The sequence below is a fragment of the Ranitomeya variabilis genome, chromosome 5 (assembly GCF_051348905.1).
Source record: "Ranitomeya variabilis isolate aRanVar5 chromosome 5, aRanVar5.hap1, whole genome shotgun sequence".
NCBI lineage: Eukaryota > Metazoa > Chordata > Amphibia > Anura > Dendrobatidae > Ranitomeya > Ranitomeya variabilis.
Genome location: NC_135236.1, coordinates 349,805,712 through 349,822,326, shown reverse-complemented (window position 1 = coordinate 349,822,326; position 16,615 = coordinate 349,805,712). Strand labels below are relative to the sequence as shown.

The 16,615-nt window shown below is 43.1% G+C and overlaps 1 protein-coding gene across 2 annotated transcripts in view; it reads left to right on the top strand.

Annotated features, from left to right (window-relative positions):
• The window catches only part of CERK (ceramide kinase), a 161,522-nt gene that overhangs the window by 99,546 nt on the left and 45,361 nt on the right, over nucleotides 1–16,615 (top strand). For both annotated transcript variants that reach the window (XM_077264856.1, XM_077264855.1), the window contains one exon: nucleotides 5,475–5,538. In XM_077264856.1, coding sequence (XP_077120971.1) covers nucleotides 5,475–5,538 — 64 coding nt within the window. The remainder of the gene's footprint in view (nucleotides 1–5,474; nucleotides 5,539–16,615) is intronic.

The following is a 16,615-nucleotide window of genomic DNA, read 5'->3' as shown; positions in this document are numbered from 1 at the left end:
AGGAACCCCAACAGTAAGGGGAAGGTGAGAGGAGGAGGAGCCAACAAAAGATACAGTGAAGGAGTGGTCAGAGAGGTAGGAGGAGAACCAGGAGAGAACGGTGTCCTTGAGGCCGATTGAGCAGAGAATAGTGAGGAGGAGCTGGGGATCCACAGTGTCGAATGCTGCAGGGATATCGAGGAGAATTACCATGGAGTAGTGACGGTTAGATTTAGCTGTTAGATCATTAGAGACTTTAGTGAGGGCAGTTTCAGTAGAGTGTAAATAGCGGAAACCAGATTGAAGAGGGTCAAGAAGAGAGTTATCTGAGAGATAGCGGATAAGACATGAGTGGACCAGGCGTTTGAGGAGTTTAGAGATGAAGGGAAGATTAGAGACCGGTCTATAATTAGCGCCACAGTTTTGGTCGAGGGATGGTTTATTAAGTAATGGATGTATGATGGCATGCTTAAATTAGGAGGGAAAGAAAGGTTGAATATTTTTGTTAGGTGATAGGAGACAGCAGGGGAAATGGACTGGAGAAGATGTGACGGAATGGGGTCACTGGTGCAAATGGTTGGGCGAGAAGATGCAAGGAGCCTGATCACTTCTTCTGTGACTGGTTCAAAATCAGAGAGTGAGCTAAATGCAGTGGGGGAGGGAGGACAGCGCATGATATGTAGGGATTGGGAGAAAATTTTGGAATGTCGGAAATGGTCAATTTTTTTCTTTGAAATAATTGGCCAGATCATCAGGGCGGAGATCCATGGTTGGGGCATGCACTCTTTGGTTGAGTAGGGAATGAAATGTGTCACAGATGTTTAGGGTTATTGGATAGTGAGGTGATGAGGGTGTTGAAATAGGTTTGTTTGGAGAGGTGAAGGGCAGTGTTGTATGTCTTAAGTATAAACTTATAATGGATGAAATCTTCATGCAGATTGGATTTTCTCCACAGACGTTCGGCGCACCTGGAACACCGCTGTAAAAAACGTGTTTGCCAGGGTTGTCGCTGTCTGCGCTGAGTTGTTCTATGTAAAGGAGGTGCAGCTTCATCCAGCAATGTTTCATTATAATGCATCAGTGCAGAGTCAAGATATGAGGGAGGAGATTGGGGCCAAGTTCTTTGTAAGTTTCTGGGTGTTAAAGGGATCTGTCACCCCAAAAATCGTATCTCCGCTAAGGCCACCGGCATCAGGGGCTTATCTACAGCATTCTGTAATGCTGTAGATAAGCCCCCGATGTAACCTGAAAGATGAGAAATAAAGGTTATATTATACTTGCCCAGGGGCGGTCCCGGTGCAGTCCGGTCCGATGGGTGTCGCGGTCCGGTCAGGTGCCTCCTATCTTCATTCGATGACGTCCTCTTCTTGTCTTCTTGCAGCGGTTATGGCGCAGGCGTACTTTGCCTGCTCTGTTAAAGGCAGAGCAAAGTACTGCAGTGCGCAGGCGCTGGGCCTCTCTGACCTTTTCTGGCGCCTGCGCACTGCTGTACTTTGCTCTGCCCTCAACAGGGCAGACAAAGTACGACTGCGCCATAGCCGCTGCAGGAAGACAAGAAGAGGACGTCATCGAATGAAGATAGGACCGTGACGCCCATTGGACCCGACCGCAGCGGGACCGCCCCTGGGTGAGTATAATCTAACCTTTATATCTCATCTTTCAGGATACATCGGGGGCTTATCTACAGCATTTCAGAATGCTGTAGATAAGCCCCTGATGCCGGTGGGCTTAGCTCAGATCCGATTTTTGGGGTGACAGGTTCCCTTTAATGGCCTATAAATTTCTAAAAGTGTGGAACCTGGGTGTGGCTCTATGGCTTCTATTATAAAATCATTAATGTGAACAGAGTCAAAGGGCTTGTTTACATGCTGTTTTTGCTCCTCCTTTTCCAAGAGTAGAAATTTGTGAAATCTCATGCACATGCTGCTTGTTTTTTCCTTGTTGATTTGAACCATCAAAGAGTTTTTCTCAGATCTGCAGCCTATCAATTCTTTTAGTGTTTTTGCAGCATTTTTCACCCAGTGAAGTGAATGGGATAAAAACTGCAAGTAACAACAGATTAAAAATGTCACAAACAAGTTTATTTTCTGTTGTGGTTTTCCTGGCAGCCTTCTGGTTTTTGGTGCAAAAAATCTGCTGCAAATACTCATATGCAGATACACTTACAGCATTAATTACATGTAATCTTGCCTTGAGTTCTGATATTGGTACCGTACATAATGGATTTTTTTATTTTTACATCTGCCATACGGTTCTAGAGATGTGGGCCTTTTTATTTAGTACTAAGTTCTATGGTCTTTACCAAAGGGGCATGGCTCACGGGATTCTTTGAAGGCACTGCCCCATTGGAAAGACTATAAAAACTAGCACTAAATATATAGGCCTTTATCTCTGATACTGTATGGCAGATTTGAGAAACACGTTGATTGCTAAGGAGAATAGCGGGAATAAAATAAAAACAAAAATTGGCCACTTTTGGATTGCTGACATTTCCTCCTTAATATTCGGATATTTGGTAAGCAACTAGAAACAAAACATAAGCAGGGCCGTTTTTAGACAATGTGGGGTCCTTGGCAAAAGTTTAAAGTGGGGCACTAAATGCTAACATATTGCATCATCATAGTCCAACATTAAGGTTGCATTTACATGGGCAGAGTTCAGAATGTTAAACGAGCGCCATCGACAATATCGAAGTAATTGGTTGCTTGATTACCAGCCTCTTTACACAGGTTGATGAAGAATGATGGGCATAAAATGATGAATCTGTCCCCATACAGCATCTTATCTGCAGCGCATCTGCAGTTTACAGCGGGCGATGTGCTGCTAAGACCAATGATGCCATAAACAATCCAATGACTCAATGAATGAACATCATTTTGAAATCTGGTCTGTGCAGCCGAAATTCATAAATGGATGTGACACAAATATTTTAAGTTAAATACACACATGTATACAGAGAGCACATATGTATACATGTATACAGAACATATATATATACACACAGAGGACATATGTATATGGATATGGGGGTACTCGGATCCGGGTCTCTCGATTCTGAGGATGTCACGATGGCCCGACCCGGTCCGTGGCCCTGCTAAGGGGCGCCCAATAAAAGGTGTAGGTGGTGGTGTAGGTCGCAGTAAATAACGAGGACACAGGGTTGCAGTCTCTTTACCTCTTTACTGAAGGCTTCGGCATCCACAATCCAGAGCACTGCTAACAGGGCTGGCTGAGACCGGCCGGTCCGAAGGCACATCCAGAGTTCCCTTTGCAGGTGGAAATCAGTTGCCTACCTACTAGCGCCTGGGTGTTGTAGTACTTCCCTGCTGAGCACCACGGGATAGTCCTCACAACTGTCGTGTATGTTTCTGTTCTTTCTCTCCGTCCCCCAGATGATATGGATAGGACGCACCCGTATGAAGGGGTAGGCCTGGAGTTATTTTATAGGGACCCTAGAGACGCCCCTCTCCCACAATTGCCTCCGTTGTCTTCATTAGGTGATTAAGGTGAGGCAGCCAACCTATATTTAACTGCCCTGCCGTTGGTTTGAAGTAATGCGTAGAGCCCAATACTTCCTCGGCGTTCCGGCCACCAGCTACGCGCCTCAGTAGAATGTTGCCGATCTCGGGGCATGACTCCTACTGGTTCTTTCGCCTTTGTGCTGTGATCTCGTTTCTCACTTCTCCACAATATACTTCGCTTCGTGTCCTTTCTTAAGATGCCGCTGCAATGAAGTGCAGGCGCGGCTCCGTAACGATCTGTCCTTTCGCTAAGCCTCTGTCAGGATCCCACCCCTGACAGGGACCTCCCTGGATCTTCCCAAGCAACGCTCTTCTCTCACTAGATGTTACCTGGGCAAAACCCAGTCAGCTTCTGTCTAACTTCCTATCCAGCCCCCAGTTTTACCAGAGTGTGAGGAGTGGCCTAATACATAGAACCCTTTGCTCCGCCTGGTGGCCGGAGTGGGAAGTGTAGTGTGTGACTGTGATACCTGGTCAGGTGAACTCCTTTAGTGCCATCAGACGTACCATCACTCCCCTTAGTGGCAGAGCGACATTACTGCCAACGACCAGGACTCTGGGGTGCTGCATATACACAGAGCACATACATACATGCACATACATACATACATACATACATACATAAAGACATATGTGCATACATGTCACCATCATACAGACACATGCATACAAAGGGCAGATACCTACAGTCACATATGTACCTACCAGGAGCCCAAACATAGTGAAGATTTCAGTAACATATACCACCAGGAAACCATGCATCCTAGGCTCAACTGCACAACGATAAACACACCCAAGTACACTTACAATAACCCACGCACACACACCAGTCTATATCGTCTTTTGTTTTTCCGACTTCCGCAGAGTACAGGACCTGTGACATCATGGTCACATGACCGGCCACGTGGTCCTGATGTAACCAAAAGTCCTGAAGCAGTCTACACTGATAATGCTATCAGCGTAGCTCCTGCTGTAGATAGTGAGGGCCATGGGCAGTTGCCTATTTTTCTCCTACACACTAACAGTGGCCCTTGAGATGGGCTTTTTTTAGGGTAGTTACTTTATAGCCGAATACATAATGATTTTTGTTGGATATGTTTAGCTTTCTAGATTTTTGTTTTCCATTTGTGATGTTGACACCACTGTGTTTGACTCCTCTCACTTCCACATCAACATGTGAGCGGTGCTAACGACTTGGGGATCTTTGGCCATTTGCTGGGTGTTTGCAGGTTTTGGGCACTTGGTGTCTATCAGAATAGGAAATTCCGGTAGAACTTCTCAAGAGTAGAAAATGAGAGGCGCTGAATAATTCTTTAAATTGCAAATAACCTAAAATGGAAGATAATTATTATGTACTTCTGAAACATACTTATTATTGTTTAGTTACAGATAAGAAATAAATCATACCCTGGGGTATGAAGGGTTTTCAAGACAGGACCTTAGAGCACCGCACAACTAGATTGAGCTACACAGCTGAACTGAATATATTGGGGAATATTTATTCCATTCTTAAATGTAGACTGTTTAAATATAGTCCGAGCATGCGGAAGATGAGCAAATTCTAAGTTCACGCTGTGTGATAGATTTGACTCCTCTTCATTACATCACATCTTGGTTGTATTTCTTTTGACCCATATTTTGCGCCAGAGTTTTGGTTTCTGTCATTAATAAAGCTGGGGCATTGTAGGAATCCTTTTAAGGGCTCTCTGGAAAATTCATAAGTGTGTCTAAAATATATAATGTGGTGGAAATCTTGTACGCTTGTTAAAGTGTAACTAAGCCGCAAACCTCAAAGTAAGGTAATAGCTAGTCCAGGGTCACTTCCTGTGGATTTAAGCTTTTACCCAACTTTAAGCATCACTTATAGATAATGTCAAGAATTACATAGCTGTGATAGTGGCTGTTGAATTACAGCATACATAAATGTCATTTCTTTTAGATTCCTCATTGCTCTGAAACTTTTACTTTTCGCAGTTACAGAATATGCAAACCACGCTAGAGATAACCTGTACGAGGTCAATTTAGAGAAGTACGATGGGTAAGTTTTCACCTTAAAGTACCGTATTACAATTCATTGTACAAATACACACACACATTTAGAGAAAATGGTATCAAGTGAGAGATGACGATTTGTGCATATGCAACATTTTATACCTTTGGGCTTGTTGGCATCCAAAATTCAGATTTTTTTTTTTTAATATTGGTCTTTTACTATTCCTTCAAGTATTTGGCCAGTCTGTCATTGGGAGGATAGCATAAGATCATGAAAGATGCAATACTTGCCCGATAAATGTGCTGCTACTGCAGAACTCTAGAGCCCTTCTGAAGGAGATATGCTAAAACAAATAGGTCTCCAAATTTTTCAGGTCTCCTATCATGCTAGCAAGGAACACCGGAGCTTGTGCATAATTTGGAGTATTACCAATCAGACTGCCCTTGTTATAGCTAGGAAAACAATGGGCACCTGTAGATCGGTGATTTTAGTAGTTTAAAAAAAAATATTGGCAAGTGTCCTTCATGGCCCCCTAAAGGAGTGAAGAGTAACTATCACCTTCTTCTATTTTTTTTTTTTTTAAAGAAAGCAATCAACAACAGTAGATTGGTGATTTTACTAATTAACTTCTATGAAAAAAAGTGCCAAGATGTGTCCTTAACGGTTCCCTAAAGTACCAACTTTGTAGCAAACGTTGAGTCCGAACGTCGGAGTAGTGGTATACAGAACATGATTCTCTAACTCTCCTCCCTCCATCTTGCAGTGAAAGTTCGAGATTTATCATGTTCTCACAAGATCTCCCACTTTGAACTAAAGAAGCTCTGCTACTTCTGTTACATCCTTTGTCATGTCCCCATAAGGCCTATAACTATAAATATAATAATCACAAGACACCTTTAATGGTTGGAATAAATGGCCGTGAGGTTTTATTTTGAGTTACAAATTCCAAATAATTAATTAAATAACCAATAAATAATATCCATAAATTCATAAGTCCAAATTTCCATAAACTTCCATAAACCAAATCCACCCAAAGTTGGGTGATTTTTACCCACAAATAAAACCAAATGACAGGAGAAAATGACAACATAAAGGGAGGGAGGGCGGGCTCTTCTTTTTCTTCAAGCGCCGGCGAACTGAGTATCCAACGCCGGCGCTCAGGTATATATAATAACCAAATCTGCCCAGCAACTGATTGACAACCAATCAATCATCAACATTTTAGGCGGGCAAAAAGCCAGTCAGAACCAGATCTGGCTGCTTTTACATAAATTAACTGTAAATACCTTGACCTCAATTTGAACCCTAATATCTAAGGGATAAAATGCATGAGCCAGGCCTATGTGGACATGGGACCCCCGCTATATTTCTGTTGTCTGAGCGGGGGGGCTTACATGTCCCCATAAGGCCTATAACTATAAATATAATAATCACAAGACACCTTTAATGGTTGGAATAAATGGCCGTGAGGTTTTATTTTGAGTTACAAATTCCAAATAATTAATTAAATAACCAATAAATAATATCCATAAATTCATAAGTCCAAATTTCCATAAACTTCCATAAACCAAATCCACCCAAAGTTGGGTGATTTTTACCCCAAGAGGCCAAGGTTCAAAGAGCCGAGGCCCCCCCCAAACCACACAGCCATTTTTCGATTATATTGCCCATGTTAAGATTAAATATATCAAGTCCGATATCGGACAAATGAACCAAATCATTTCTGAACATCCCCGGTAAAAAGCCTTCTAAGTCTGTATGTCTAAAAGAAAACCCAGAAATAAGAGGTAAGAACTTCTTCATGGAGAAATTAACCCTCTTCCGGATCTTATCCAAAAATGAAAGCTGATTACAATGCCAAGCACGCCTGGGAATGATTTCTGAAAAAACGACACCAGAGAATGGAAAAATTTGTCTTAAATAAGTAAAATCTGACCGCATAATGGCCAGAAGATTCAATGTGTTGATTCTTCCTAAATCATTCCCAGCGAGATGCACAATAATTAAATCCGGGTAAGGGAACTTCTCCAGACAACTCTTTACCTCAGAGACCAAAGAAAGCCAATTCAGGCCGCGAATGCCGTGCCAAAAAACTTGAACTTTAGAAGAATGGAACGACAGATTCACAGAATATGATCGAAGGCCGGCCCTCTTCTGGGCCCAGAAGACAAATGAATGCCCAACGATCCAAATAACTGCAGGATATAAGAGAAATAAAATTAATCGGGATATAAATCAGGCCGAACATAAATTTTGAATCTTTTCGATTCCCATCTTCTATAAATCAAATATTGATATGCACCAGTCTATTAGATTGTCAAAAAGCAAGGTGTGACTAATAATATAAAATATAACTTTTAATTAAAAGTTATATTTTATATTATTAGTCACACCTTGCTTTTTGACGATTCCCATCTTCCCATTCTTTTGATTTTATCGTCAGATAGGCCAGCTCTTGAGGCTTCTGTAGCCGCACCAATTCTGAAAGAATGGGAAGTAATTTTGAGATGACTTTTTCCCAAAAATGCCAAACACTTCTTTAAAATAAAATTAAATTGGAAAACCGTCACCGGTGAAGAATCTCTATGAATAAATAGGGAGCCTTCAGCTGGAGGTCTAAACGTAATCCATTTAGACAGATTAGCTACAGGACAAATTCTAGATTCAGGGAACGAATTCAATCTTAGCTCAGTTCCTCTCCCCAGCTGATCTGTTTTAGACTTCCTGATAAACAATAGAAGAAACGATTCAAAAATTCTGACATCCGAAAGCATGAGCCCGGATGAAACAGATTTCTTGGCTGACACTACCTCACCAACCCTTAGTGCCCCAAAAAAGGAGATAGAAAATATGGAATTAAACAAAAGCGCTTCCTCAAAGTTCTTACAAATGTGCATAAGGGCAGAACAAATGTCAATTAACAGAGAAATAGAAATAGGGCACCTTGAATCCGGAAAAAACCTTTCCCTTTTCAGACCCTTTAAAAATTGTTTCACTGAGAAAAAATCCGTCAACGCAGTCCCGCCATGCAATTTTAAAAAGAAAGAGACTCCCGCAAAGCATTTGGCCACCGCGGAGTAATATAAGCCCTGTTTGACCAGAGACTCAGCGAATTTCAAAGCCGAATTCGGGTCAGGAGCAGAGGCATCATAACCGAAAAGAACAGAAAAATTGACCCACTTCTTCCATGCAGCTGAGTAATCAGCCCATGATCTGTTAGATAAAGAATTCTGAATAAAATAGGGAATTATATCGGAATCATGTCCTGAATTGAAAGGGGGCAATCGTATGCCTCTTTGTCTGCCAATGGGACCTGTAGATAAAAATCAAACCACTGACGCTGCAATATAAGATCAGTTAAATGACTAGCTTTACCACCTCCTGAAACTGCTTTTAACCAAATATTGCATTTTAAACATTCCAACACCAATTTTCTCAGAATTTTTGATGCAACAACATTCTTGGATTATAAGGTATTGATTGAAAAAATTACTGCTTGATTCCTGGAATGTAATAGAACCTTGGAATTTTGCAAACCATGGCCCCATAAGCAAATACACAGAAGGATTGATAAAAGCTCAGTAATAAAAGGGTTCTTGTTTAATTCCCTAATAACCCAAATGACAGGCCAGTTCAGGGATACCCAGTGAGATTGAAACAAGCAGGCCACCCCTAGAGTGGCGTCCGCAGAAAAAACAAGGGGAATAGAATCCGAAGATACAAAAGGAGATTGGATTATTGATCTGCCATTAAAACCCTCTAAAAATGCTAGCCAGATTCTGGCGTCCACTTTCACATCAGAACACAATCTGATATGAGAATTGGGAGAAGAATGCCCTTTAGTAGCTTCATAAAGCGACCTGGAAAAAACCCTGCCAATTGGAATGACCCTTAAGGAAAAATTCAATAGCCCCAGCAGGGATTGAAGTTCCTTAAGAGTGATTTTGTCTTTTGTTAGTAAGTTCTCAAGAGAACTACGAAGTTTGTCAATTTTTTCTTGGGGCAGGACGGTTTCCATTCTAACCGAATCGATCACGATGCCCAAAAATTCAATGCGACAAGAAGGGCCTACTGTTTTCTCGTGGGCAATTGGGACTCCAAAAAATGCGCATAAATCAAGAAACCTAGAAAGAGTATTTTCACAAGACATAGATTGGGCTGGGCCAACAAAAAGGAAGTCATCTAAATAATGCAAAACACCTGATTCACAACCGCTAGATTCTAAAACCCAATGCAAAAAACGGGAAAAATTTTCAAAACAAAAGCAGGACAAGGAAAAACCCATAGGAAGGCATTTGTCAAAAAAGAAGCAGTTATCAAAATGAAAACCCAATGAATTAAACCCTTCCGGATGAACTGGGAGAAGTCTGAAGGCAGATTTAATGTCTGATTTGGATAAAAGGGCATTAGGACCGAATTTTCTAAGCATATCCAGTGCGCCATCAAAGGAGGAGTAGGTAACAGAACACATTGTCTTGTTTACCTCATCAATCAGCGACTGGCCGACTGGATAAGATAAATGATGAATCATCCGGAAAGAACCCGGCTCCTTTTTGGGAACAATACCCAGAGGGGATAAGCGAAAATTTGAATACGGGGGGGACAAAAAGGGGCCGGCAACTCTGCCTAGCTCTATTTCCGAAAAAAATTTTTCCCTAGCGACATCAGGGAATTCAGTAATGGACGGGAGATTTTTAACTAAAACACAACCAGAACCTTTGAATTGGGGAACACGAAAACCTAGAGAAAAACCGTCATACAGTAAACTACTGATCTCCCTGTCTGGGTATTTGCTTAGCCAGTGGACCATTTTTTCCAGTTTCACTGGCGATAGAGCCCTTTGAAATTGATTCCTTAGAGGATTGCTGGGCAGCCTGCTTCTTAAAGCATTTGGACATGGAGTGGGAATTCCCACAGAAGGAACATTCATGTCGAAAGCGGCAATTATTATTCCACTTACAAAAAGAATCATTGTAAGCAAAACAAACACCTTTTTTGCCGGCAGAAGCAGAAGGCTGCCTAGTAACAGCATTCCTCATAGGAAGCATGAGATTGATCCACAACCCAATGTCTTTAGAGCCCCATTTTAGTTCGGGATGAACTGACAGCTTATGTCTAAAGGCCTCACCATAACTGAGCCAAGCGGAGCCACCAAAATTTTTATAAGCTTCTAAGATAATGTCAACGTGTTGGAAGAGACTACTACAAAGGTTAGGTGATTTCTCTCCCAACACGGCAGCATAGATGGCAAACGCCTGGACCCAGTTATTAAAGGACCTAATACTACGCTTAACCCCTTCCCGACCTGTGACACAGCGTATGCGTCATGAAAGTCGGTGCCTTCCTGACCTGTGACGCATATGCTGTGTCACAGAATGATCGCGTCCCTGCAGATCGGGTGAAGGGGTTAACTCCTATTTTACCCGATCTGCAGGGAGAGGGGGAGTGGTACTTCAGCCCAGGGGGGGTGGCTTCACCCCCCCGTGGCTACGATCGCTCTGATTGGCTGTTGAAAGTGAAACTGCCAATCAGAGCGATTTGTAATATTTCACCTATGAAAATGGTGAAATATTACAATCCAGCCATGGCCGATGCTGCAATAGCATCTGCCATGGCTGGAGACCCCGATCTGCCCCCACCCCAGCCCACCGATCGCCCCCCCAGTCGTCCTTTTTGCCCCGATCTCCGTTCCGCTCCCCTCCTCCCTCCTGTCGGCTCCCCCGGTCCTCCTGTCCGCTCCCCAGGTCCTCCGATCCCCCCCCCGTGTTCCGGTCCCACCCCCCCATACTTACCTAGCTCCGATGTCCCTCCCGGTGTCCGGCCGTCTGCTTCATGGGCGCCGCCATCTTGGAAAATGGCGGGCGCATGCGCAGTACGCCCGCCGAATCTGCAAGCCGGCAGATTCGTTCCTGCACATTTTGGTCGCTGTGATAAGTTCTATCACAGCGATCAAAATAAAAAAAATAGTGAATAAATCACCCCCTTTATCACCCCCATAGGTAGGGATAATAATAAAATACAGAAAATATAATTATTTTTGTTTTTCCATTAGGGTTAGGGGTAGGGTTAGGGGTAGGGTTAGGGGTAGGGTTGCACTTAGGGTTGCACTTAGGGCTAGGGTTGCACTTAGGGTTGCACTTAGGGTTGCACTTAGGGCTAGGGTTGCACTTAGGGTTGCACTTAGGGCTAGGGTTGCACTTAGGGTTGCACTTAGGGTTGCACTTAGGGCTAGGGTTGCACTTAGGGTTGCACTTAGGGTTGCACTTAGGGTTGCACTTAGGGTTGCACTTAGGGCTAGGGTTGCACTTAGGGTTGCACTTAGGGTTGCACTTAGGGCTAGGGTTGCACTTAGGGTTGCACTTAGGGCTGCACTTAGGGCTAGGGTTGCACTTAGGGTTACACTTAGGGTTGCACTTAGGGTTGCACTTAGGGTTGCACTTAGGGCTAGGGTTGCACTTAGGGTTGCACTTAGGGTTGCACTTAGGGTTGCACTTAGGGTTGCACTTAGGGTTGCACTTAGGGCTAGGGTTGCACTTAGGGTTGCACTTAGGGTTGCACTTAGGGTTGCACTTAGGGCTAGGGTTGCACTTAGGGTTACACTTAGGGTTGCACTTAGGGTTGCACTTAGGGTTGCACTTAGGGTTGCACTTAGGGCTAGGGTTGCACTTAGGGTTGCACTTAGGGTTGCACTTAGGGCTAGGGTTGCACTTAGGGTTGCACTTAGGGTTGCACTTAGGGCTAGGGTTGCACTTAGGGCTAGAATTAGGGTTAGAATTAGGGTTAGAATTAGGCTATGTGCACACGGTGCGGATTTGGCTGCGGATCCGCAGCGGATTGGTCGCTGCGGATTCGTATCAGTTTTCCATCACGTTTACAGTACCACGTAAACCTATGGAAAACCAAATCCGCTGTGCCCATGGTGCAGAAAATACAGCGCGGAAACGCTGCGTTGTATTTTCCGCAGCATGTCAATTCTTTGTGCAATTCCGCAGCGTTTTACACCTGCTCCATAATAGGAATCCGCAAGTGAAATCCACACAAAAAACACTGGAAATCCGCGGTAAATCCGCAGGTAAAGCGCAGTGCGTTTTACCTGCAGATTTTTCAAAAACTGCGGAAAAATCCACACAAATCCGCAACGTGAGCACATAGCCTTAGGGTTGGAATTAGGGGTAAGACTAGGGTTAGGGGTGTGTTGGGGTTAGGGTTGTGGTTAGGGTTGGGATTAGAGTTAGGGGTGTGTTGGGGTTAGTGGTGGAGTTAGAATTGAGGGGTTTCCACTTTTTAGGCACATCAGGGGGTCTCCAAACGCGACACGGCGCCACCATTGATTCCAGCCAATCTTGCGTTGAAAAAGTAAAATGGTGCTCTCTCCCTTCCGAGCCCCGACGTGTGCCCAAACAGTGCTTTACCCCCACATATGGGGTACCAGCGTACTCAGGAGAAACTGATCAACAACTTTTGGGGTCCAATTTCTCCTGTAACCCTTGGGAAAATAAAAAATTGCGGGCTAAAAAATTATTTTTGAGGAAAGAAAAATGATTTTTTATTTTCACGGCTCTGCGTTATAAACTTCTGTGAAGCACTTGGGGGTTCAAAGTGCTCACCACACATCTAGATAAGTTCCCTTGGGGGTTTAGTTTCCAAAATGGGGTCACTTGTGGGGAGTTTCTACTGTTTAGGCACATCAGGGGCTCTGCAAACGCAACGTGATGCCCGCAGAGCATTCCATCAAAGTCTGCATTTCAAAACATCACTACTTCACTTCCAAGTCCCGGCATGTGCCCAAACAGTGGTTTACCCCCACATATGGGGTATCAGCATACTCAGGAGAAACTGGACAACAAATCTTGGGGTCAAATTTCTCCTGTTACCCTTGGGAAAATAAAAAAATCAGGGCTAAAAAAAATTTTTTGAGGAAAGAAAACGTATTTATTATTTTCACGGCTCTGTGTTATAAACTTCTGTGAAGCACTTAGAGGTTCAAAGTGCTCACCACACATCTAGATAAGTTCCCTTGGGGGTTTAGTTTCCAAAATGGGGTCACTTGTGGGGGGTTTCTACTGTTTAGGCACATCAGGGGCTCTGCAAAAGCAACGTGATGCCCGCAGAGCATTCCATCAAAGTCTGCATTTCAAAACATCACTACTTCACTTCCAAGTCCCGGCATGTGCCCAAACAGTGGTTTACCCCCACATATGGGGTATCAGCATACTCAGGAGAAACTGGACAACAAATCTTGGGGTCAAATTTCTCCTGTTACCCTTGGGAAAATAAAAAAATCAGGGCTAAAAAATTTTTTTTTGAGGAAAGAAAACGTATTTATTATTTTCACGGCTCTGCGTTATAAACTTCTGTGAAGCACTTAGGGGTTCAAAGTGCTCACCACACATCTAGATAAGTTCATTTGGGGGTCTAGTTTCCAAAATGGGGTCACTTGTGGGGGGTTTCTACTGTTTAGGCACATCAGGGGCTCTGCAAACGCAACGTGACGCCCGCAGAGCATTCCATCAAAGTCTGCATTTCAAAACGTCACTACTTCACTTCCGAGCTCCGGCAAGTGCCCAAACAGTGGTTTACCCCCACATATGGGGTATCACCGTACTCAGGAGAAACTGGACAACAACTCTTGGGGTCAAATTTCTCCTGTTACCCTTGGGAAAATAAAAAAATCAGGGCTAAAAAAAATTTTTTGAGGAAAGAAAACGTATTTATTATTTTCACGGCTCTGTGTTATAAACTTCTGTGAAGCACTTAGAGGTTCAAAGTGCTCACCACACATCTAGATAAGTTCCCTTGGGGGTTTAGTTTCCAAAATGGGGTCACTTGTGGGGGGTTTCTACTGTTTAGGCACATCAGGGGCTCTGCAAAAGCAACGTGATGCCCGCAGAGCATTCCATCAAAGTCTGCATTTCAAAACATCACTACTTCACTTCCAAGTCCCGGCATGTGCCCAAACAGTGGTTTACCCCCACATATGGGGTATCAGCATACTCAGGAGAAACTGGACAACAAATCTTGGGGTCAAATTTCTCCTGTTACCCTTGGGAAAATAAAAAAATCAGGGCTAAAAAATTTTTTTTTGAGGAAAGAAAACGTATTTATTATTTTCACGGCTCTGCGTTATAAACTTCTGTGAAGCACTTAGGGGTTCAAAGTGCTCACCACACATCTAGATAAGTTCATTTGGGGGTCTAGTTTCCAAAATGGGGTCACTTGTGGGGGGTTTCTACTGTTTAGGCACATCAGGGGCTCTGCAAACGCAACGTGACGCCCGCAGAGCATTCCATCAAAGTCTGCATTTCAAAACGTCACTACTTCACTTCCGAGCTCCGGCAAGTGCCCAAACAGTGGTTTACCCCCACATATGGGGTATCAGCGTACTCAGGAGAAACTGGACAAGAACTATTGGGGTCAAATTTCCCCTGTTACCCTTGGGAAAATAAAAAATTCAGGGCTAAAAAAAATTTTTTGAGAAAAGAAAAAATATTTTTTATTTTCATGGCTCTGCGTTATAAACTTCTGTGAAGCACTTGGGGGTTCAAAGTGCTCACCACACATCTAGATTAGTTCCTTGGGAGTTCTAGTTTCCAAAATGGGGTCACTTATGGGGAAGCTCCAATGTTTAGGCACACAGGGGCTCTCCAAACGCGACATGGTGTCCGCTAATGATTGGAGCTAATTTTCCATTCAAAAAGCCAAATGGCGTGCCTTCCCTTCCAAGCCCTGCCATGCACCCAAACAGTGGTTTACCCCCACATATGGGGTATCATCGTACTCAGGACAAACTGGACAACAACATTTGGGGTCCAATTTCTCCTGTTACCCTTGGGAAAATAAAAAATTCTGGGCTAAAAATCATTTTTGAGGAAAGAAAAATTATTTTTTATTTTCACGGCTCTGCGTTATAAACGTCTGTGAAGCACTTGTTGGTTTAAAGTGCTCACTATGCATCTAGATAAGTTCCTTGGGGGGTCTAGTTTCCAAAATGGGGTCACTTGTGGGGGAGCTCCAATGTTTAGGCACACAGGGGCTCTCCAAACGCGACATGGTGTCCGCTAACGATTGGAGCTACTTTTCCATTCAAAAAGTCAAATGGCGCGCCTTCCCTTCCGAGCCTTGCCATGCGCCCAAACAGTGGTTTACCCCCACATATGAGGTATCGGTGTACTCAGGAGAAATTGTCCAACAAATTTTAGGATCCATTTTATCCTGTTGCCCATGTGAAAATTAAAAAATTGAGGCTAAAATAATTTTTTTGTGAAAAAAAAGTACTTTTTCATTTTTACGGATCAATTTGTGAAGCACCTGGGGGTTAAAGTGCTCACTATGCATCTAGATAAGTTCCTTGGGGGGTCTAGTTTCCAAAATGGGGTCACTTGTGGTGGAGCTCCAATGTTTAGGCACACGGGGGCTCTCCAAACGCGACATGGTGTCCGCTAAAGATTGGAGCCAATTTTTCATTCAAAAAGTCAAATGGCGCTCCTTCCCTTCCGAGTTCTGCCGTGCGCCCAAACAGTGGTTTACCCCCACATATGAGGTATCAGCGTACTCAGGACAAATTGGACAACAACGTTCGTGGTCCAGTTTCTCCTTTTACCCTTGGGAAAATAAAAAAATTGTTGCTAAAAGATCATTTTTGTGACTAAAAAGTTAAATGTTCATTTTTTCCTTCCATGTTGCTTCTGCTGCTGTGAAACACCTGAAGGGTTAATAAACTTCTTGAATGTGGTTTTGAGCACCTTGAGGGGTGCAGTTTTTAGAATGGTGTCACTTTTGGGTATTTTCAGCCATATAGAACCCTCAAATTGACTTCAAATGTGAGGTGGTCCCTAAAAAAAATGGTTTTGTAAATTTTGTTGTAAAAATGAGAAATCACTGGTCAAATTTTAACCCTTATAACTTCCTAGCAAAAAAAAATGTTGTTTCCAAAATTGTGCTGATGTAAAGTAAACATGTGGTAAATGTTATTTATTAACTATTTTGTGTCACATAACTCTCTGGTTTAACAGAATAAAAATTCAAAATGTGAAAATTGCAAAATTTTCAAAATTTTCGCCAGATTTCCATTTTTTTCACAAATAAACGCAGAAATTATCGACCTAAATTTACCACTAACATG